The 24,705-nt window shown below is 36.2% G+C and overlaps 1 protein-coding gene across 1 annotated transcript in view; it reads right to left on the bottom strand.

Annotated features, from left to right (window-relative positions):
- Positions 1-3,448: 3,448 nt before the first annotated feature.
- Positions 3,449-24,705, bottom strand: part of THBS2 (thrombospondin 2) — a 30,688-nt gene continuing 9,431 nt past the window's right edge. Inside the window, exons 8-21 of the mRNA XM_065730857.1 lie at positions 24,278-24,454; positions 22,709-22,882; positions 22,133-22,260; positions 21,874-22,026; positions 20,798-21,016; positions 17,457-17,564; positions 15,626-15,785; positions 14,105-14,223; positions 12,408-12,642; positions 9,640-9,867; positions 8,872-9,143; positions 8,115-8,212; positions 6,271-6,410; positions 3,449-5,580 (exon numbers count right to left, since the gene is read on the bottom strand). Coding sequence (XP_065586929.1) covers positions 5,573-5,580; positions 6,271-6,410; positions 8,115-8,212; positions 8,872-9,143; positions 9,640-9,867; positions 12,408-12,642; positions 14,105-14,223; positions 15,626-15,785; positions 17,457-17,564; positions 20,798-21,016; positions 21,874-22,026; positions 22,133-22,260; positions 22,709-22,882; positions 24,278-24,454 — 2,219 coding nt within the window. The 3' untranslated portion in view covers positions 3,449-5,572. The remainder of the gene's footprint in view (positions 5,581-6,270; positions 6,411-8,114; positions 8,213-8,871; positions 9,144-9,639; positions 9,868-12,407; positions 12,643-14,104; positions 14,224-15,625; positions 15,786-17,456; positions 17,565-20,797; positions 21,017-21,873; positions 22,027-22,132; positions 22,261-22,708; positions 22,883-24,277; positions 24,455-24,705) is intronic.

Raw genomic sequence — 24,705 nt, 5'->3', positions numbered from 1 at the left:
GTTTCCTATAACTTGAATCATTGTCTCCTTAGGTTGATCCTGCTCTCATTTTTTTTCTATTGGATGTTGTTGCTACTTTCAAGTGGACAGCAGTAGAAATTCCAGAACTGGAGAGATGATTAGAAGACATTATCTGAAGAGAACTGAGACATTATCTCAAAGAAAACTGGAATCAATTATTAGAAGACATTATCTGAAAAATTCTGCCTTGCATGAAACTGATAATTCTGGCTTTCATTTTCTTCACTTGCATAAGAAAATGTCAGTCAAAAAATAGCTGATGCAGCAGTTAACAATGCTTGCAGCTTTCCACCCTCTCCCTTTGTGTCAGCATGATTCAAAGAAAGAAAATCAGTTGACAAAGGCAGTTTCAAGCCCGTATCTCCTAGAAGTTACTGAATCAATGAAACAAGTACCTGCACTCAATGACTGAAATCCATTTCCAAGTTACAAGTTATCTTATTACAGATGTTGCTGAGATTTAAATTATGATTTGCAAAGCATGCCTCCGGCATCTAGAGGCTGGTGCATTCTGCAGTGCTGAAAGGAGTCCAGAAATGCTCAGCAGATGTCTGAAAAGGAATTTACTTCCCTCTAAAAGAAGAACGCTAAACGTGTTTGCATCTAGTGCTACAAATATCAGAATGACTGGATAATGATCAATGGTCATTGACAGGATAAAAGAGCGTAAACTGTCAGATCAAAGATCTGTCCAACTCATTTGCCAGAATCCAATAATGGCCAGCAGCAGATGGATAGGAAAAACACTAAAAATAGGAGAAGCACAGAATGAAAATTACTTAAAATATGTATGTGTGTGTGTGTGTACATATAATGTGATGCCACAAGTGCTGGACAGAGAGACATGGAAAAAGTGACCTGAACAGAACTATAACATGGCAGCTTATGGCAGTAAGCAGTGGAAATTCTTCTACCATTGATGTATTCCATGATCCCATTACTAAGGCAAGCACACAGAGAAAAAGAACAAGGCAAATTTTTTTTGTTATTGTTTTTTTCTTTTTTCTGATGCAAAGTTTTATGATGAAATGAATGCATTTCTCTCCTTCCCTAAGTTTGATTTCATTTTCAGTCTGTTTCTTACAAACAGTAATATATCTGGACTTAGGAAAACTACAGAGCATATCATATACAATCAACCTCAGGAACTCACAATAGAATTTACTAAAGTCAAGAAGTGGGATTAAAAAAAAAAAAAGAGAGACATTTATATGAATAATGAAAACATTTGCAGGGACATTATTGTAAAATAAGCCGCAGAGGCATGAAGGCAGAAAATACCTTAGGTTAACTGCCTGGGGTAGGAAAATGTTTTACCTCTGGGCATATAGAGGTATAGTTTTTTAATTATAAGAACTTTACACTCTCCTCTGGCATTTTCGGGTCTGGCAGCTTTTGAGAAGCAGGATAATGGATTAGATGGACCTTTGGTTTAATCAGTCCCAGGTTTCTTTTGCTTCAAAGTCCTCCTTCCTGATCTACAAAGGTGGTCTTTCCACACTGGGAACAAGACTGGGCCAAGTTATTACATATTTTTTAAATCACTTTACATAGAAGATATTACCATACAAGTATTAGAGCTCTTCCTCTATGGAGGTTTGCAGCACAAGATGAACACTGAATCTCATCCAGATACCATTTATGTCTGTAGAAAAACTACTACATCCCAAGCTGAGGATTTGGCCTATTGACTGTGATAATCTATTCAGCTTCTGACTCCATTGCACAGCTAGCAAGTAGTAGACACAGATGTTAAGCATTAATGATGCTAATATTTCAGCTGCCTCATGTGAGAAATAACAGGTACAATGGTTAGTTGCATTTTTCCCTTCCTTTCTGGAAGAAGACAATGTAAACATGCTATTCTCAAGACTGACAAATTCTTAAGTGAGTTCATTTTTATTTTTCAGAATTCAGAGTTTTATCCTAAGTTTATCTGAAAAATTCTTGTTTTAAAATTGGACAAAAGTTTCTCTCAGGGGAGTTTCAGGATTTCAGTGTTTCCTGTTCTTTTGGCTGACCCAGAAACAGTAAGACACATAAAATTTATCAGAAGGATCTTAAAAGGGGAGGAAATTTGATCACTGACTTTTAATAGATGAGAGCCTGATGCTCAGAGAAATGAAAAAAAAAAAAGAAATCTGCATAGTATCATACAAGTCAGCAGCAGCTCAGGTCCCATCAGCATCTCATTGCCAGAAAATCAGCTTCTCTTCAGGGATTTCAGGCATCTTCCCATAACCCTATAACTCTGGGAACAAGAATTGCAGAGGCTGCCAAATTTTTAGGGTTTTTTTTTTATTTTTTTTTAATTATCCAAATATTCATAAACATTTTCAAAAATCTGTATGTAGATCTACGCAGAGAAATCAGGAGGCATTACTGCTTTTTTTGATCCTTCCTTCACTTGTTCTCCTCAGAGACACTGCTAGTTCAATGTTACTATGGTTTCACTTGTTTAATGTCTTTAGTTCCCTGGGTCTGCTTGGCAGGACTTCATTTGGGTTGCCATGAAGAGGATTTTTCCCCCCTTCATTCTTTTCAAATCATTATGAAGCACTAATTTGCAAAACTAACGACAACCTTGTTCTCATAGATCCCTAGAAGATATATAAATGGGATTTTTGGGAACAAAGGTGACAAAAATCTTGAGCAAGGAAAGCAAATGGTTACAGTATTGGCCAGGCTGAAAAATATGAATAGCTGGTATATTTGTAAGAGCAGATGACTACAGTTCATACCTGAAAATTGGCATTTTAGAATGCTGGACATTCTTACTTTTCCTAATCCAATTCAAATTCCCGTTCCTGGGAGGGGGGTTCATAGTGTTGGTGAAAATCTCTCGTGCTAAGAATTTCTTGTATCTTACTCTAAATTATCACTAAGTACTCATTCCTGAGAAAGTCTCCAGCAGGAAGGCGATCCCTGCTCACACAAACATATCCCAGTTACTTAAATGGGACACACAGCAGAAGCCACTGCAGAACAGGAGCATGTGAGTGTTCAAATGCATCAGCCAAGGTCCAATACAGAAAATGTACATACAAATCCAGAGGGGAAAAAAGAAAAACACAACAAAAAAGAAACAGGACCAAAATGTCTAATTTCTCACTCACAATGTAAAAACTTGAGCTATTTTGCCAGCTAAGTGTGGAATAATGTATCTTGTCAATGAGAGTAGGAAACCTGTCACTTACAATCTGAGAAGACAATTGTTAATCTGCAGTCAAGCAACAGATTTATTGGTCTGTTTAAAATGAACTGATTTATAGCAAGGCAAGAGATTATCTAACAGAAGGCCTTGGGAAATGGAATATTCTTTTAAAGAAACATTTTAACTATAAAAAAGGTAAAGAGATTTTTTTTTATAAAACTTTTTTTACAGTTTATTTCCTAGCATTAATTTCTTAAAAAAAAAATAATATATATATATAAATGAGGATCTGACTAAATGAATCAGGACGTTAAATGATAAATTTCCGTCCATGTAAACAAATAAATAATTATTTACAATCTTTGGCAAAACAAAATTAAAATTCATTAATCTCTCTCTCACACACATACTCGCAAAGAAAAAAATGAAAAAGTAATAAAAGAAAAACATCATAAATAATTTACATAGAATAGGAAACTTATGATACAGTCCAAATATTAACATCTTCATCCCTATAATGATGTCTCTCCAACAAAACAAAAAACCCTACACAGCCATTACAATCATTACATTTAATGAAGTCACCCTCCCTTCTGCTTGGGACTTGGGGGTACAATTTGAAACACCAAAAGAAACTAAAACATACTTCAAAACCTCATGAAGAGGATTTGGAAAAACAAAAAACAAAAACAGAAACCAAAAACAAACCAAACAAAACTGTCAACCAAAAAAGATTTGATAATATGACCACTATAAAATGTGCAACAAAGCCAGCAACTGTGGATTTCTTTCTAATCAATATAGCAATAAAATCCATTTCAAGGGAGTAAAAGTTGATTCAATATTTAGCTCACTGCATCCAATAGGAAGGCTGAAATAACTTCACATTCCATTAGTAAATTCATTGATGAATAAAATTACACTGGCAGATGTTCTTTTTGTGAACAAAGCTCATACAACTTAAAACAAAATTTTAAGCATGTTTATACTGTATATCTGAATAACTTTATCCATTCAGAATAAACACGGATAGCCCTTCAGCATTATTTTAAGAAGTTCTATATACAGCAGACATAGGTAACAATGCAAGATATTAAACTTAGGGTAACAAGACATATATTAAGGTTCCATTTATAAATTCCTCATTATTATTCATTTAACATTAAAGAATACTTGAAAATAACTCATATACTTAAGTGTATATATATATATATATCATGCTTTGACCATATCTACATATTGTGATACACTTTTAAAAATAGCTTTAAAATATCATTTGTAGATGTATTACAGATGCATCATATGACATGCTTTAAAATAAATTATCAGTGAAGGTAGCCTGGTGTGATACTCATAATAAATATTAACAACATTTATAAGTGGAACCTTAATCTCTTATGCTACCAGATTAAGTAACAGTTGTGTTGCCACCTTTTCAAAAATTCAGATATGGATACTAGATGTCAAAGTGCTTTTTGCAATAGAGGTGGGAAAGTGGTTTGGGCTCATTTCACTCCGTGTGGTCATGTGATTATTATTTTTTTTATTATGAAGGAATGCAAGACATAATGGAGATAGAAAAACTGGAAATCATTTTATGAAAGTCAGGCAATGGTGACAGTTTTGGAATTTTAAATGAATCACTCTCCCCTGTCACGTGGGAGTTTCTAGTTCAATTCTCTTTGGCCTGAATGACCTCTCTGATACTAAGACAACACTATAGGTTGCAAATTTGACGTTTCCAACAACTATGATTTTAATGGGTATTACTGAGAGTATCCTCATCACCTAAAGGACATCTTAGATCAAGAAATCTCCATAATTAGCCTTCACTTTATTCTCCAAAAGCTTTTTCTTTGTTAGTATAGATGCTATTGGCGTGGTCATCTGTTACTTTACTACCCAGAGGTTATTAGTCAAGTCCAGCCCTGATTGATCAAAGGAAGAAAGCACCAACCATACACCTATGAAGTTATTCAAACATTGCTTTTCTTCATTTAAAGGCAATGACTGATGATTATCATCTCCCCCATCCTTTTTTTTTTCCCAAATATATATAAATACACGTTTTTATATCTTGTTCCTTTAGAAAATACAAACATGTTCCAGTAAGTTGTCACTCTACAAAAGTGTTCTAAAGTATCAATCTGCTTTTGCTTCTGTGGTGGGTCAGACGCTCACTTTTAGTTTTCATTAGTCCTGGCTGTGACAAGGCACTTGAGTGGAGGGATGGCTGACGCATTTCTGGCAGCGGGGAGGTACCTGGTCAGTGGAGCATGTGGACAGAGGACAGGGAAGGAGGTACGCAAAAATAAAAAATGGGAGTACCAGGTTGTACTGAGGTGTCTAGGTTGCATAGCATTTACAGTACTTTGCTGGTAATGCAGCAACCACTGATCAAGCATCTGAAAGAAACAGGAAAAAAAGGCATTATTTGTTGTGGTTGTATTATTAGTTGAGAGTTCAATCAGACAGGAGGAGAGATATAACATGATACCAGATAAGAATGCAGCACAGAGTTTCCCATTTTGCGTTGTCCTACAAACATGATAACCATTACATAAAAATAGGTACTCAGCTACACACATAGATAGAGATGGAATTGTTTGTACACGTCATCTACCTAGCTATATGAATTAAAAGATTGTATCAGAAAAACCGAGAAAGCATTTTCCACATTTCAAAATATTTTTGAGGAGGTAGAATTCACATGCTCATTAACGTCTGCTTTCTCCTTCAGGCTTCTTGGAAAGTGGGGTGATCCAGAAGCAGTATTCTGCCCGCAGGACACACTGAAATAGCCTACAAAGGAAAGTGGATATGCAAAGAAAATTCTAAGCGCATATCTCACTCAAAGATTTATCTCATTTTTTCCAGGTGGGCAATATTAAACATCTGGGTTTTATTATTCAAATTGACATTACTACAGAGGCAAAGGGCATTCACGGCATTTCAACAAATCGAGGTTCACGACATGCTGTAAGATTACAGATTGTTTTCAGTTAATGGAAGATACTCTCCATTTCCATATTTCGTGCTTGCTCCATAGGATATCAAAAGGCATCAGCATTTTTCAGACATTTGCTATAACTAACCTCTGCATTCATATTTGAGGTCAGAGAAATAGACCATTTCTTGAGAGAAGACAAAAAGACCTAATCGTCCACCAGCAAAGGTTGTATCATAGATGGGTCCAGAATCCACCATGACTTGCTTCCCTTCATACACTAGAACCCTGTAAAAAAAAAGATCATGAATTAGACTAAGAAAATGGAGTGTCCGCTGCTAAGGGTTAGTAACAGCTTCCAAGAATTAAATCAGAATTCACTTCAACTAATCACTAGATAACAGCTTCACTGTAAGGATCACTTCTCATCTCAATCTCTCAACCACATAGCTGACAGCCATAATTCATGAGTAGTGAAGCTGTTCTCTAAGTAAGTTTATGCACACCATCTGTAAGAGATTTCACAATTCTTCAATTAGAACAATCATTTGACCCAGTATGAACTGCCATGTATTCAATGATAAGTGTCTATCCCTGTTAACTCAGAGGTTAAAAAAAGTTGTCTTCACAGCTGTGTGAATGGCTGATTTATTTATCTCTAGGTGCAAGGGCCAAAGTCACAGCTTTAGGGTCAAAGAAACGTTAACTGGAGCCATGCTTAGTTTTGATTTCAGACATCTTAAACCCTTAATGAAAGCTGGAAGGATTTGGACAGAAACAGCTAAACTCAATCTTGGAAAGGAAGAGTTATTTCTTTTTTCTTGAGTGTCTCAGGCACCCACCCAGGCGATAAAAACTCTTCAGTTTTCTCTTCTGCCAGATAGGTTCCTTGATCTTGGATTCTCTACTTTTCACCTCAAGATATTCAAGGTTCTTAGGTTTTAAATATCTTAATAGACTATACACTCACTTCACATTTGGCTATTTTGACTAAAGCAGAGCCAAAAATACTCTAAAGAACTAAGTATATTAATATTAAATTGCTATTTCTGTACAAACAATATAGTACCATAAAGTTACAAGTAATTATTTTTTTCCTATTAAAAATGCCTTAAGTAATAATAAAGGAATCTAATGCCTCAGACTGCAGAATTTGTCATGCTAGACTAATTAAGTGGGATATCATTTGAATTATCTTTTGTCTGACTCTAAGCAGATTCTGCAAAGGCAACAGCACAGACTTAGAAATAGATAACAGCAATATGAATGAAATATAAAAAAAAGATTTTTTTACCTGTCAGCATTCTGCTGCATAAAGCATGATTCCTCAAAAACTGGATAAAATAAACTAACCAAATTTGCCTACATTTTAACGTCCCTACTCGTACTACGTATGAAGTAACAAGACCGAGAGGTCTGACTACCTCCCTGAAAAGCATACTTTATAGTACAGTATTCAGTTCAAGATAAAATTGACAGTCAACACTTATTCTTTGGAATATCAAATGTTAGTAAACTAATATATCATAGCTCCTTGTTATGCACATTGCAGATGTGCTTATGGCTACTTCTACGCTATTGGAGACAGGATGCTGAAATAGACAGAACGTTGGCCTAGTTCCCTGTGGCAATTCTGGTGTTTCTAATTAATTTCATTCTTTCAAACTCCAGAAGCTGCGGAAGAATCTCATATTCTAATCTTGCTTTGAGTTTCTTAGGAATTTTTGGTCCCTTTACAAAAGAGCCACTGAGAGAGATGATTATTATTATTTTAAGAATATTTAGCTGATATAAATACCCAGTAATTAAACATACTTGAAAGGGAAAATAAGTTACTCTGAAGATAAATGAAAACAGTTCCCTAAATATTGAAACAAACTGTCACGTAAGCATCATCATTACCAGAACTGGCAAAGATCCTGTTAAAACAGCTGTTATATCAGGGACCAAAGTTACGCTATTAAAAAACAGAGGCACAGAAACATTTCTTACTTTATTAGTCCTGTTTTAGGCCTGTGAATCAAATGCCACCTGTATGCAGTATAATCTTTCCAACCAATGTTCTTGGGATCGTGCCATAAAGTGCGCACCTACAACAGGAACACAAACACTTCATTAGAAACACTGTGCTCCAGCAACTATGCAGTTTTGTCCCTGTTTGCACACAGACATCCACACTGTAAAATCTGATGTTTCTTTTCCTATCTGAATGAGTGTCTCCTCTGATTAAAAGGGGCCATAGCTCCACATTTACTGCCTTTAGATTGTTTCTTGTAAACTCTCGCGCTCAGTCAAAGCCTCATTCCTGCAAGGTAAGTGTGAAACTTCTATTCGAAAAGCCCCATTAACTTCATTTCCAAAAGGTAAGAGATTGTTCTGTAGCTGGGTCCTAGTGGAAACAGCAGCAATTTCTCTCTCCTTGTTTTATCCTTTTTTTTTTGGTTCTCACTGGCTGCTGAAGCATAAACCCAGCATAATTTAAACAAGCTGGAATGTTGAAGGATCAAGTGCCAATACCAAGGTCACAAAGGATTTGTGGGGAACTGAGGTCTCTTACTCATTTTAGGACCACACCACACCCTCCCTTTTAAACATGTAATTTTTTCCATTCATATTTTTTAATACATGTAATGTTTTCTTTGAAACAAGAAAAATGCTATTACGTGAGAACCAAAAGAAGTTTTTTGCAACAATTGAGGTGTTAAATGATTCGTCATGCACCACAGTGCTAAAGTTTTAAATCTCTCACCTGTCCAGGGGTGTTTCCTGTGTGCCAAAGAGCATTTCTCAAGTGTTCACCAGTACCAGTTGTTGAATTCACTACCTTGAGTGACACACCAGAATAGCCATAAGCCCTGGTGGGTTTGTCCTCCCAGTAGGTCTGAGTAACCTGCTTCCACATTAGAACATAAAACCGACTGCTGGACTGGTAGCCAAAAACAAAGCCAGCATAGTCATCATCACGGTCTGTGTTAACATAGAAGGTGCCACTAAAGTCAACAGAGCTGAACTCATCATAACCTGGAAGAAGACAAAAGACACAAACTGTTGAGTTACAATGCTGGGTTCAGCCAGCCACACTCGAAATTCCTAGCTTTGATTCTAATTTTTCCTTTTTCTGTTTCCAGTCTCTAAGAAAGGGTAGATAAGCAGGGGGGTTGGACTCAATCTCTAGAGGTCCCTTCCAACCCATACAGTTCGGTGATTCTGTGATAAGCAAGTGAAATTACCTCCTACAGAGACTTTCAGAGAAAAATAAGTAATTTACAATGAGCATTGAAAACAGCAGGCACTATGCTTATGTCAAGTTCTTCACCTACGTTACAGTCAGTGATAAGCTGAATGGTCAACAAAAGCAAACAGCACTGAGCAATTCTTAATTTGAATGCATAATCCTCAAGTTTCAGTCCCAACCTCGCAGCACCAAAATACATGATCACTTACTATCTTTTTCCTCTTTATCAATAGACCACTGTTTTTGTCAGCCAGCATCTTTGGAGAAAAATCTGTTACTCACCTACAGCTATTCCAGGATCAGAGTTGGCAGTCTGCACCAGTTCCTTGCCTTGGTGGCGAATAACCCAGTTGGGATCAATCTGAGCTGTTCCCTTGGGGTCCAGAGGGACCATCTGGAACTTTCTGAAATCAGTTTCACTGATGGCATTGTTTTCAGGACACACATCATAAATATCTGGAACATTGTCATCATCAAAATCATCTTTGCAAATATCACCTCTGCCATCACCTGTAAGTAAAAAGAATAAGGAAATGCAATTGTTAGCAATTTCTCCATACTACCTAACTGCTCTGGTACTAATGGAAGTAATTTATGATGCATATAAGCATATCATTTTCATGTTCCTCAAAGAATGCTCCATATGAACTTCTAGAGGATGAAGCTTTATTTGAAATAGACATTTGAAATGTTGCTGTGAATAAGTCATCAAAATGGATGCAGGCCAAAAATACCTGCTAATAAACACATCCCAACAGAGGTTTATGAGAGTGATCAAACTGGCCTCTAGTCCAGATCATGCTCAATCCCTGGAGGCATTCAAGGACAGGTTGGATGGGGGCAGAGGCGGACTGAACTGGTGGGTGATGTTCTTGACCATGGCAGAGAAGCTGGAACTGCATAGGTCTTAGGATTCCCTCCATGATACAAGACCACATTTTAATATGTACAACATAAATAAATTTGCATAAATTTAATTCATGTTAAAATATTTATCCCACTGCAAATTACTGAATTTCTGTGTAGATTGAAGGGGTTGTTTTTGTTTGAGGACTTTTTAAATCTATATCTCAAGATCTGCTCAGCAACAATCCACCTAAAGTGCTTCAGACTGCAGAAATGTCATCTCTGTCAAAAGAAACTGGGGACAGTACTACAATAACACACGTACACATGCTTAGTTACTCTTTCCCTTCTGAATAGAACAACCTGTTTTAAATAAAACATAGCACTTTAGGAACACGTAAGAAAACAAGGAATTACTATGTAGAGCAGGACTAGCCTTGGAGAAATACTAAGTTGCTACATGAGATGGAAGAAGCTTTTTAGAAAACCTAAAAATACATCCATTTACATCAGTTACAGCTGAGCTGATGCTCAACGCTTGCTATGCTCAGTACTAAAGTAAATAAATAACTTCTTTAATTTACACATAACAGTGGTAGAAAAACAGTAGATGCATTCTGCCAGGAATAGCAGGTGATGAAGGAAGGCATAAATATCCTCACTGACAATACCACTACCAACATGTGCATACATTAGTAAAGCACTTAAAGAAGAATCACTTACCTAGACAAGTACAAAAGATTCAAAAATGTTTCTGTTGCAGAAGTCAGACAACTAGATATTACACCAGCTACTATTCTAAAACCAGAACTGCCAGCTAATTTGTTTCTGTCTTCAGAAACCTGTGCATTTGCTTTTTAAAATGTATTTGTGACTCCTTCAAGAAAATGGGAATTAACACAATGGTAAAAATCACAATGATCCAACCAATTCATTGTCAGGATACTAATAGATGCTTCACAGATAAATGAGAAGGTATGTTTCTATGCTTAACCAGCATAGCATTTTTTCAAGTACTTTGCAAGTTGCAAGCTTTCAGAAAAAGCAGAACAACGTTTAGGCTAAAGTTAAAAAAAAAAAGTAGTTGAATCCTGACCAGCTGTGTGTTCCTGCACCTGTTTATCTTAGCACATAAAGAGGGAAAAAAAAGCGAATTTCCAATTGTATTCCCCTTGCCAGTATCAAAGAGGTAATTCTTGAGTCATAGGCTAATTCAATTATTCACTGAATGTCCTGCTGACAGCCATTTGGTACTGAACTGCCGATGACAACACTATGCCAAGAATAGTTAGAAAGCATTTGTTTACCCAGCCATATCCAACAGTTCTGAGGCCTCATCTTCAAATGGTATAGTTCATATCGTCAAGAGCATGGGAGCATATTTTGGCCTCATTTATCTTTCCAATATTTCTCTCAGGCTTGACACTGATGACAGTGATTAGCTGTCTGAATTGTTTAAATTTACCCTTTTTGTAAATACTTACACCAAACATAATAGCACAAGCACTCAAAACACCCAGTGACAAACATTCAAATCCACAAGTATTCCAATTTGGAGGTACCCTTATTTTGGAATATTTCTGAAATTAAGAGACTATTCCAGAGATTAGCAAGTACAAAGACATTTCTATTACCTGATTGGACTAAAGGGTAAAGTGCTATTACTGACCACCAAACAGAAACTTTGTACATCAGCTGTCTTACCAAAGAATCACTCAGGTCACAGGATTGTTTACCTATAAACTGCTCTTGAGAAAAGCTGAAATAATGTCAAATAAACATTAATTTTTTTACTTACTTACGCTGCTGAAATAGCTTAAAAAAAAGTGCAGTAAGCCATATTTTTCCACTTTAATTTTCAGATAACAGCTTGTTTTCAAAACAAAGGATATGATTTATTCATTTAAGGCATTTGAAATAAAATCTGTGATTTCCAGGTTTCACTTTATTTCAAGATTATAAAGAAATATGAAAATATAGGTATTTATAGATAAATACACAAGTGTGTTTGAGCCCCTCTCAATGAGGTTGTCTACTGCTCTAACTCTGGTTCAAATAGGCTAGATCAGTTCCCTTCAAACCTCAACAAATTCAACTGTCAAAAATCAGTTTGATCTCAAGAGACTTCTTTTTCATCAAAAATTACTACCCCAAAGTCAGAACTGGACACTAAGGACTAAATATTGATGATACATGGTTCTTACCATCAGAGTCCTCCTGCTCAGGGTTGTATCTGAGGCGACAATTGTCCCTGTCATCAGGAACGCCATCATTGTCATCATCAGGATCACAGGCATCCCCTTTACCATCTTTATCATGGTCAGCCTGGTTAGCATTGGGGATGTAAGGGCAGTTATCTTGATTGTTCTGGTGGCCATCTTCATCTATGTCCTCATTGTTGTCACACTGATCACCAACAAGGTCATTATCTGCATCAGTCTACCAAAAAAACAAAAGTAAATCTGTGATTTTTATTAAACACAAAATACCGATACCAGTAGCCTGGTACTTAATTTTTCAACATTTCTCTTCAAGAATTATCTGCAGACAAATTCTACTGTGATAATAACGATGCTTAAAGCAGAAATGCTATTTTGAAATAGTATAGCTTCTTATGCTACTGTCAAAGCATCAGACCTGTCTCCAATCTATCTCCAGGGCAGGTCTTCAGCCACAACTGTCACTGTTTTCATTCTAGAGATCATGTGGGAGTTGCAGTCCAGGCAGTGCATTTATCTGATTGCTTCTATAACACTCAATGCTACTTTCCTGCACATGAACCAACACATCTGAGCATACCAAAAGTATCCCTGCTGCTGTTTTGACTTGCCGTGAGGGAAGAAGACAGCTCAAAGGTTTGATGATGGATTAAAGGCATTATCACCATACTTCTCTTTGAAAGAGAACTGACAACTTGAGATATTAGAAAAAAAAAATACAACTACATCTACATCTTCAGCCACAATGCAAATAGGGACTGACTGCAATTTCTCTAATTAGACTAGAATTTAGAAAGGACATGTGAGGATTCTTTCAATTCACTAAAGACTAAAATTTTGATGAAACATGCTGTCGTGCTGTAAAGTTGTTTACTTGAATATAATTAATACTACACACACAAAGTTTGAATTTGCTCAATAGCGTGCAGATCTAAATACTCCCTCAGGTGAATTTGTTATTCAAAGATAATTCAGTAGTATGTAATCTGTGCATCTCACATATAATCCAGATCATTATGTGTAGCTTTGTGGGTTTTTTTTTCCTCCAGTTTGAAAGACTGCAGTTGACCTCAGTTATATCAGGAATCCTACAATCAAGCAAATTCCATTATCTCTGCATTGCTCTAAATTCCAGAACATTAACTGATAAAAAATAGGAATAATCTTAAGAATTGGAAAGTACTGAAAAATTTACTTCCCCTGTTCTTACCTTTTACCCTTCTGAACTGTTCTGTACTCTTATGCAAACAGCTGGGATTTCTGCCACTTTCCTTGCCTGGCCCTTTCCTTTTGGGCAGAGAATCCACAAGAACCATTTTATACTACTCAATTTCAAACCTTATAGCTACACACTAAGAACTTAAAACTGTACCACACAAGAGCCCTGTGACTCATAGGTGTGCATAAAACAAGACATGTTTTATCCCAGAGCCTCTCCAGTCCCAGTAGCTTTGTCTTGGATTCCTATGTCCAAAAGTGCAGCTTTCAACACTTGAAAGTGATGTAATCTATTGTGGTAAGAGCAGGCACGGGAAGATATTGGGTGTATTTATGCAGTACACTCCCTCCAGTCTACATGTATTATTGAATAGCAAGAGAAAGCTATTTCTTCAGATGTTTTTTCTTCTTTTCTTTGTCCTTGTTCTGACCTTGACATTAATTAAATTGTACCTAACATTTACCTGGTCTGGATTATGCATTAGTGGACAGTTATCACACTGATCACCAACTCCATCACCATCTGTATCACTCTGGTCTGTATTATAGACGTAAGGACAATTATCTCTTTCATTAAAAATGTCTGTGTGGAAGAAAAATAAATAATGAAGAAATCAAAATGATATGACAATATGCACAAAAACATCCAACACAAATAAATCACAGACTCTGCAGTCACCAGTAGAAAGTAATGCTCTTACAGAAATCATATACTCTTCCATTGCTACAATTCCTACATCATGAAAAGGTAAAAAGATTAATATTAGAAAATAAAGATAGCAGAATCATTTTTCTTTATGATAAACATTTACAGATTTCACTAAACAGAGGGCTAAAAACTTATAACTCAAGCTCTTTTTTCATAGATTCTACATTTGTTGAAAAAACAGCTGAAGAGGTGGGGTACTTTTTAATTAATTTGTCTTTCCTTTGCAGACACTATAAGGACTGACAGAGAATGCATAGCTATATCATGGTGGAATGTCTGAATAGTTTTGTACAGAAAGAACTGCATTAACATTCAGCTGCCTCAGCACTAAATTATTTCATTTTACCAGAACACATGCATCATTTATTGTACTGCATGCCAAATTTTCAATAGAAAATGTTCCCTCAGGAAACCTAATTATACAATGGACAGAATCAAGACATGTAGGCCTATTTGTCCAGAAAAGACAAGGATATTCTCCTACACTATCAATTCCCTGGACATTTGCGTAATCTTTAAGCCCATAACATAATTGCATTTTTTTTTCATGCATATATGCAGAACTCCTATGAGTACTACTAAGAAACTGACACTGGGAAGGATGAAAGGAAACAAAACATTTAGAAGTTCAGTCCAGCTAAGTAGACAAAAGTATCTGCTGAAGGAAACCCCAAACCAGATTTCTTCAACTTACAATATTTACAGATTCTCATGAACACAAAACATACAAAGATATTAGTTTCAAAAGAATATTTGAATATTTTCCCATCCTACTTCTGATCAAGTCCGGTTCACATAGTCACACACTGACATGAATTAAACACCTTTAATAAAATAAGGCAAAAAGAAATGCACATTTGGAGTCCTATGGGTGTTGCAGTGCTTTCATAAAGAAAAAATTAATCTGCTTTCTACAGATATTGTCTGAACTGAGTAGATACTCAAGTTTTTCTCCCCTCCCTAAAATGTCAGAAGGGGAAAAGTCAACAAAACTGTTATATTAGCTATTATATTAGACCCAGATTACTTTGGATTACAGTTGAATTTTTTTTTTTAATTATTCTAAAAGACTTGCTGTGACTTATTCTCCAGAAGTACCCATTGTATTCATTTAGGCACATTACACTAACACATAACAGAGGAACCTCAGTCTGCTCTGGCACTTTTGAGCAGCTAGACTTGATTTTGTTTCACATACGCAGGCAGCCCACCTCACTGACCACAAATCGAAGTGTGCTCATAGCACATAACTTAATCCTCAAAACCAAAAACATACCATCTCCATCAATATCCACAGCACATGAGTCACCCTCCCCATTATTATCTGTGTCAATCTGTGCAGGGTTATGCACGTAAGGGCAATTATCACAGCGGTCACCAACTTCATCTTTGTCATAATCAAACTGACGAGGGTTGAAAAGAAGAGGGCAATTGTCCTAGTGAGAAGAAATAAAATGTTTAAGAATATAAATCATAATTTGAATTGAGGTCACATTAACATAATGTTAAGTGTTAAATTTTCCTATTCATCTAGGACAGGAAAATCAAGACATGAATATCTTTTTCCAGTGGACAAACTGTACCTAAGCTGAAGATCATAGTGGTGGAAGGATGGCTCCTGGACAGCCTGGCTTAGTGTGCTTTGCATTTTTATACAAACTGTGTTGTTAAATGCATAGTGTATCTCACTAGAAGAGAAACACACATTTCAAATTGGATCTGTAGTCCATTATATCAACAAAAATATTTCACTGGTACATGCAGTTTTCTCAAAAGCAGGATGTATTGTAAAATCAGTCCAACTACAGCAGCATTTTTCTTTGGTACAAACAAGAATTGATACTCTGACTTTCTTGGAGCAAACTAGTATCAATATTCTCACGCTTAAACCAAATATTCCGTTTTAAACAAGAATTGATTTTTTTGTAGGTTGTGGTATATTGCATATGATATTTAAGTATAATAGCTGTTAAGAATACAGATTTAAATGAAATATTCTCTTTGACCCAAAATACTTTTCCCTAGAATCATTTTTTAGTAGAACTTTTAAAATTTCATCTTGGTTCAACCCCTAAGCTGAAAGTCTGCTAGAGTAAGATTTCTTACACTCTACACATCTTCAAATTACACAGAGACTTCTGTACAGCCATGAGGAAGCTCTCTGTGTAAAAGCAAAGAACCAACAAAACAAATCAAAGCAGTGGGAGTGAGAAGAAGATCAGAACTGTGGAATCTGAAGGGATTAATTTGAAAATATCTTTTCAACTACTTTTCCTCTGTGAAAGCCAAAAAAAAACCATTCTTAACTAGGAAACTATTTTTAGATCAGCATTTCAGATTCCTCAGATATATGTTTTATACAATTAAAGAGATAATTGAGGCAAACAGAAATCTTATACCGTCCATAAAACTGAACTAGTAGTTACAGTTTTTTTTCACATGTATGTAGTCCAGAGCATCTAGGCTTCTGTGAAGGTAACCAAGAGCAACAGTAATTTTAAGATCAGTTCATGCACCCTATCCTAAACATGTTCAAAAAAAGAAAGAAGAAACTCTTTGAGATATTTCTGTCCATTTGCTTAACATAAGGGATAACAGTGTTAGACTAGCCACCTATATTTTGGGTAATGCAAGTGTATGAATTTCAGTCTTGTGGACAGACTTAAAAGATGAAAGCATGAACCAGGCTTATTATTTTCCTCTTGTCACTTCTATTTGATTCTACCTATGTTTATAGTTACTATTGCTTATAAATTGTTTCCACCATGTATCAGATATAATATCTATCAGCTTTTAAAATACAATAAAGCTATCATTTCTCACTGCAAAGTAAGAGTTCATTTAAGTTGTTTTCATGTACACAAGTGAACTCAGAGCCTATACGGAGAACTTTGCACAGGCTCTGATTCCCCAGGCTGTTTTTCTTCTTCCAGGGTTACATCTCATTTGATACAACAAAACTTTACAGCAGCCATCATTCAAGGAAAGTAGCCAGAGTAACTCAGTTGAAGCTCTGAACAGTAAACATGTCATCACTTGAAAAGGTTTTCCTCAAAAACAGATGTTTAAGTCAAAGTTACTGACATCACAGAAATGCTTTGTCTTACTTTGTCATCTTCAACACCATCATTGTCATCATCCTCATCACAGGCATCTCCTTTCCCATCTTTATCAAAGTCTTCTTGGCCAGAGTTAGGCAGGAGGGGGCAGTTATCCTGGTCAAAAGAAATAACTGATCTTTACAGTATGTCTGAATGACTTGCCTAGACAGAAATGCAGATATGGTACCACCACAGGCTAGAAAGCAAACAAACAGTCATCCACAAATGCTTTTTAATAAAGCTGTGTTTGTTGCCAAAGATATTCATTAACTTGCTGCTTTCATATTGTACAGTAAGTGAAATGCATCTGCAAATAGTTCTATTTCCCAGCTCTCCTACTGTTAAAGGGATGTTCCCAGTAAATTTTAGATGAAACTATCTAGCAAAGAACAAACACACCACACGCACACACAATCGCTTACATCAACTTTTTATAGACAGCTGGCGGTGTATGTTTGAAGACTACATATAAAATGAACAAGTTCTATTGCCAGAAAAATACACAAGTCAGGAGATGATCTTCAGAAACAGCTGTTCATACGGAAAGTTACTGGAACAAAAAAGTACACAGCAATAAGAGGAATACTGTAAGCCAGGGTTTTGGAAAATGGGCCTTTCCACTGTTCTAAAAAAGCACATCTTTGCTCTCACATGCAGCCATAGCTTTGAACATAAAAAGTAAGTATAGTTATTTTGTAATGGAGCTTTGCAAAGAACTAATACTTTAAATGAAGAAAGCTGTATTTTAAGTCTAACCTAAGATGCAAAACTTCAATATGTATTCCCACATGGTTTTACTAATTTCATTAAAAGGGAAAAGTAGATTACAACTTTATCATTTGCTAATGACAAATATACCTATTAAAGTTTTATTCTCACTCCCTCATATTCCATATCTACCTCAGAGCAAATCACAATTTGCCAGCAGACTGCAGAAATTTTTTTTTTTTTGCAACACATGAATATTCTAGTAGTATTCCCAGACCTGTCTTAAATCTCAGCAGCTTTAATAATGTAGGCAATTTAAGGAACAGAACTAGAATTTTTGTTGTAAGTATGAAAACCATAATGTAACCCCAAACATCTTCCAGCACATTTTTACCAAATAGTTGTGAATGGCCTTTGACTGCCCAACTCAGTACAGGTTACTAGTGATCCAGTAATATAAAATGATTTAGATTTCTATTTCTTTACGTATTTTTGGAAACAGCAAAAAAAGTCAAAGCTTCTTCAATTACTTTCCAAATTTGTGTCTATATGACTGTCCATCTTCACTCTCTAGATTTGAGTCTAATTTAATCCAAATCTAGCAGTAATGCAAAGACATCATGGGTATCCAGTTTCATAAGCTTTAGAAAAAGTAGCTACATAGAGGAAAGATCAAGCCAGTGCACTCAAAAAGCCTCTTACTAGATACTAGGACAAAGTCTTACAGACCCCACTTTCCTCCTAGGAACCTAACCTACCAGAAACTAAGTTTCTTTCATTCATTTGTTAATCAAGTTCTACATTGGTACAGTAACAAGGGAAAAAAAAAATTACATGATAGTTACATTAAGAAATATTGCTAAGCTTTTGCTGTTATTAACACGTACTACTTTATGCTTAGTATGTAAACATTCATACAAGTCAAAGAAAGAAGTTCTGGGCTGCTTTTTTTTGTTAAAAAAAAGCCAAACAAGGATACTTCGTAATTAATATAACAACATGAAAATACCTAGTATTTTCAAGGTGCTTCTCCTTAAATGAAGTACTTGCATCTATTTCATCAACACACAAATTGCAGAAAGCATGAGTTAGTCTTTGGAACAGCTTTTTCTGAATAGGTTCAGTATGTTGGGAAGTTAGTGAAAACTAATCATTTGCGTTACATCTTGAGTCAACATGTTGCAAATCCTGATGACAGGAACTAAGAATGAATATGTGAACTGCAATTGCTGAACTGGCTGAAACCATGATGAGCAGACATCAACAAGGATGAGGACATTTTAGCATTTAAGTTTCATTTTTCTTACAAAATCCCAAACTCCCTTGTGCTGACAAAGGCCAATTCACAACTTCAGCTGAATCGTACCTAAATAACTTCTGATTCTCTTAAACCACCTGATTTCAAACTTCCTCTTGATCTGTATTCCTATGGTTAACAACTTAAAAAAAATCATTTTTGCATTTCTTTTTCCGCTTCTTTTTAAACTGGCTGTTACTGTGCTAGAACTTCACAATAGTTTAGAGGAAGAGTGCTGTAACTTAGAGGGAGTAACCAAAATGTTTCCATTCTGTGAGAGAAAAAAAAAAATAATAACCCACAAAACTGAAATGCTCAGGAGAGAAATTATTGCCCTTGAAGCCACAAATGATTGAGCAAAATAGTTGAGAATGTGTCCTAGTGAAAATATGAAAACTTGTATCACTGGAATAACTGTCATCCCAGTTTTGTAAAGTAGAGTAACTTCATCAAAATGAGGCCTCCAAATACACTCACCTTTTTTCAGGAATTTCTGCTGGAAGACAACCCAAGCCAAGAATTACATACAACCATGTTTCAGGTGAGCACAAAACCAGGTCCCAAATGACCTGGGACCACAGAATCTGGTAAGCAATGCCTGCAAAACTTATATACAACTATGTTTATGCACCTTGATGCTTTCTTCTGTTAGCTTAGTAATCTTTCAATTTATACCCTTGTCGGGTCTACAGCCAACATAGCAGGCAGGATATTTTACCTGGAAGGGGTGAGAGCTGTAACCCCACATCTCGAAAACGAGAGTGGCTGAACCTCCCATTCTCTTCCACTGAGATTTGCAATTAAGAAAATTGCCCAATTACTAGTATTTGTTAATCTCTTTTTCCTACCACCAAAAGAGATCTCAGGCTCTGTTAATCTCTTTTTCCTACCACCAAAAGAGATCTCAGGCTCTGCATTTGTTTTCATAATGTAACTCTTCAAAAGGAAGAGTTAGATCAATGCTTCTGGATGCTTCTTTGAACTTACTTGACGACCAGTGTCTTGTAACAACCCTTGTGGGTAAGACTTCCTTCTCACCTGCACCAGAGATTATTTAATTCTAGCTAGCTGTGGCAGCTTTTATTCAGTATGCTAACTCTGCTTGAACGATTTCTACTGACTAGGAAAAAACCCAAAGCAGAGGACTCTGGAGTTCATTCTGAGAACCCGTGTTGGATTAAGTGTTAAGTGAATACATGTTTCATAGAACCTCACAGAAAATAAGCATGCTATAACAGCCAAACTTAAGTGAAATCACCACCAGCTTGATGTCAAAAAACATTATTCACTACTATTTAGAAAAAAAGAGAAACTTCAGTTATAGCTTAACTTCATCACCTACCTTCACACAATGATACGTAGCATTAGCAGCACAGACTAAGTTATTATTCGGCCATCCATCCAGATCGGAATCCTCACCACAGATGCGTCCATCACCAGCATAACCTGTCCTACATTCACATTTGTACATTGGGTCACTGAAATGGCCCAGATAGATGCACTCTGCAGACTTATGGCAGCTGTGTGTCTTGTCTTTGCATGGATTCTCAGGTTCACAGACCTACAACAAATAAAACATACTCACTGACACACAACAATTGCAGCCAGCTGCATTCCTCAACTTTGTCAAAAGCAGATTAGTCATTTAGATGCCTCAAGATGGCAACTTTGTTTTAACTGTGGTTAATAAGCAGTTTTGGTCTGTCAGTTCACATCTTTAGGCAGTGTGTATAGTGAAAAAAATTAAAACAAAACCATAGGAAAAATAGATATTATTCAAAATAAACTGAAGTGGCTGGCATTTTCAGAACTCTATCTGCTGTCTTTCATGGGTCATTAATGCCCATGAAGTAAACTGTACTCATCTGTTTACTTTAGCGTTCCAGCTGTTAGTATATAAGGACTACATTTTTTTTCTTAAATCAAAAGACAGTTTAATGGGTTTTTACATCCTCCTCAAGTAAGCTTTCATTACCACTTATTATTTTGCTTTATTTCTTTGACAGTATCTGAGAATCTTATGCAGATGTTTTATGTTTAGTCTTCACATGCTGAACTAACTACAGACTTACTCAACAGCAACAGAGAGGGGGCATTCCACAGCATTTGTTTTAATGTTTTTGTCTTATCTATCAAACTGTAGCCTTCAATATCATTTCTAGTTTCTTCCATCCTTCCCCACTGATAGGGATGGAATTTAATGAGAAGTTCAAGCCCATGTTTGATGACATCCACCTTAACAGCAATAGCTTACTTCACAAAAATAACTAGATTCTTCAGTTTCCAGTATGCTGAGTAGGTATATAACCCTGAGACAAAACAATGCAAAGCACTCAAGCATATCACATTTTCATTCAGATACTTTTGGCAAGAATTATTCAGCTTCTGGGCCATCAGATTCTCTTCAACATCACTTACTTGCTTCTCTGCCTTAGCAACTTCCAGTCCTACCCCATAAGGCTGACTTCCTTTATAACGTGGAGGACATGGCAAGCAGTGGAAGCCAGGATTTGTGTTCACACAGCGATGGACCTGATTCACCTTAAAGCAAACATCTGACACAGCTATACACTGTAGAAAAAGGAAGAAAGATGAAACCAATTAGATAGCCACATAACTCACAGATAATGACATCTTCACAGCAGTTTCCCCATGTTAATGAAAATAAAGTCAATACCTCATCGAGATCCTCACAGACTGTACCATTGCCAAGGAAACCTGCTGGACATGGCCCACATGACCAAGATCCATCTGGATAACTGTTGCATTCTGCTCCAGGAAAGCAAGGATTTGACAAACATCCATCTGGAAAAAATGCAAAAAACTGTGAATTTAAGAACACAAAAAGGCACATAAGACCATTTAAGAAACAGCTATTCTCTGTTCATTAGATCACATCTGATACAACCAATCACACAAAGAAAAACGCCTATGGAATTAAGGTCACTAAATGCATTTAATATATTATTGATTTTCTATGAAAATATTGCAGATTGCTAAATCCAGTTAAATATGTCAGATATTCATCAGCCTTGCAGGCTCTGAAAAACGCATCCTTGTTCAAGAGAAGTCAGTATCAAGAACATATATGATTCCACTGGTCTAAACAGCACACAAAAGAAGTTAAAGGTGTTTTCCCGTAACAAAGATGTAATTTGCAAATTTCTGTGGCATTAATTGAAGATTTTTCCATTAAAGAAAAAAAAAGCAATAATAAGTAGACAAAGTAAATAATAAGTGATTAAACACCAACCAATTGGGCAATCCTTCTTATTGCACATATCATGTTGCTTAGTATCTCCCACACACGGCTTTCCTCCATACTGTGGCTCTGGACTGTTACACAGGCGAGACCTTTCACGGATTCCTCCTCCACAGGTAACAGTGCAAGCAGACCATGGAGACCAAGGACCCCACTGGCCATTCACTGGAGTATTCAGAATAAAGGAGATGAGCACCACAGGCAAGATACAGGGGGACAACATTTGGTGTCAATGACAATCCTGTCTTCAGATCCCTGACTGGAGACAGTTTCTCACTACACACAGTGGAAGAAAGATGCTGGCAAAGCCTTATACTGAGATAACAGTATTCTAGAAATAAACAAGCAAAAAATACCCAACTGCTTCATAGACATTTTTTGGCCAATAATACAAAACTACACATAGCACCCACTGGCATGATGCGTTTCCACTTAAGCTGATCAGAATGAATACAGTGGCTTCAGAGCTTGCTTTTAAGCTTTCATTTTGTACAGACAGCAACATGTATCTACCATACACAAACTTCTGCTGAGCCATACCCGAGTTACAGGACATTAAAGTAACTATATTCAATGAAACATTTATATTTTTATTCTTATTTGGGAATCCAGTGATCAGTTTATCTTCAGTGGTACTACTCAACTCACTATAAGTAACTTAATTGTATAATTCTTCTGCACAGTTTATATTGGTAAAATCCCACTGATTCTGTTAACAACACTCTTGAATTTTCCTTGAATACAAACATCTTCAAACCAAACTGTCTCTGTTCTTAGTGCTCCAAAAAAACGTGAAGGGCAATGGTTTGTGTCCTCGAATAATCATTGTCACCACTGCTAACTTTGCAGGCAAAGGTGGATTAAAAGAAATTAAAAAAATAGCTATTTAAGTAAATTGGGCAAAAACTTGATACAATTTCAAGCTCACACACCTTCATGCAGAACTGAAAGAGGGAATGAAGAAACATATACAAAATGAGAAAAAAAAGTTAAACTCTTAGGAAAGAGTAGGAGTGGAATGAAAGCTAAACTGTTTAGAGATTGCTAAATGTAGCTGAGGAACAAAAGTATTACAGCGCCAGCTTCATTGTAGATAGAAAATATTCCTCCTATGCAACAATAAAAGTGCTGAACTGAGAAATTACCTTTTTATAATCTGTTAATGCTTAATGACAAATCATAACTTGGGAGGTTTATAGAACCTCAAACTGCATCATTATGTTCATTGTAAAAATGTTATGAGGCAGATAAGCAAGACAGTAACTACATGTAAACTAAGACATGGAAAAATTCTGTGAATATTAGATCACAGCAGCAGGCTTGCAACAGGCATCTCAAGTTCTTGACTTCTGACTTCTTGAAGTCTCCACAAATTCTGTGGCCACTAACTGCTGAACCTGACACTAAATCTCAAAATTTAGAGCAAATAAAAGTTATTTCACTCCCTAAGCTGCAAGTTATAATTACTACAAATTTTAATGACAGAAAGTTAGGGTGGTATAAAATGAGGTTCAAATGGAAGACTATTCTGTCACTTTGGATTTAAGACCACAGACTTACCTGGGCACGGGGCCTTCTCACATTTCTCTGTTTCACGCCCATTTCCCACACAGTTTTTCCCACCCATCTGAGGGATAGGGGAATTGCAGAGGCGGATTCGGGTGATATTTCCTACTCCACAGGTAACTGAACACGAAGACCAGGGAGACCAATGACTCCAACCACCATCTTGACGTACTGTCAGAGAAAAGAGTAAAATTCAAGGAAATAATCCACATGCTGCAGTAATACAAACTCACCTGTAACCTTAAATCTTCCAATCAGTCTCTTACCACATGTGATGCACATCTACTTTCCCACTACTACCACTTCAAACCTCAGCATTTCATCTTAGCCATTCAAGTGCAGCTTTAAATATCTCATTGACCAGTAGAGCACTAGAATGTTAGAGATTTTACATAAAAATAAACTTGTTCCAATCAAACAAA

Source organism: Cyrtonyx montezumae, unplaced genomic scaffold, assembly GCF_038088225.1.
Source record: "Cyrtonyx montezumae isolate F1298 unplaced genomic scaffold, pur_monq_1.0 scaffold_0, whole genome shotgun sequence".
NCBI lineage: Eukaryota > Metazoa > Chordata > Aves > Galliformes > Odontophoridae > Cyrtonyx > Cyrtonyx montezumae.
The sequence above is the reverse complement of the archived record's forward strand: the minus strand, read 5'-3'. Positions and strand labels throughout refer to the sequence as shown.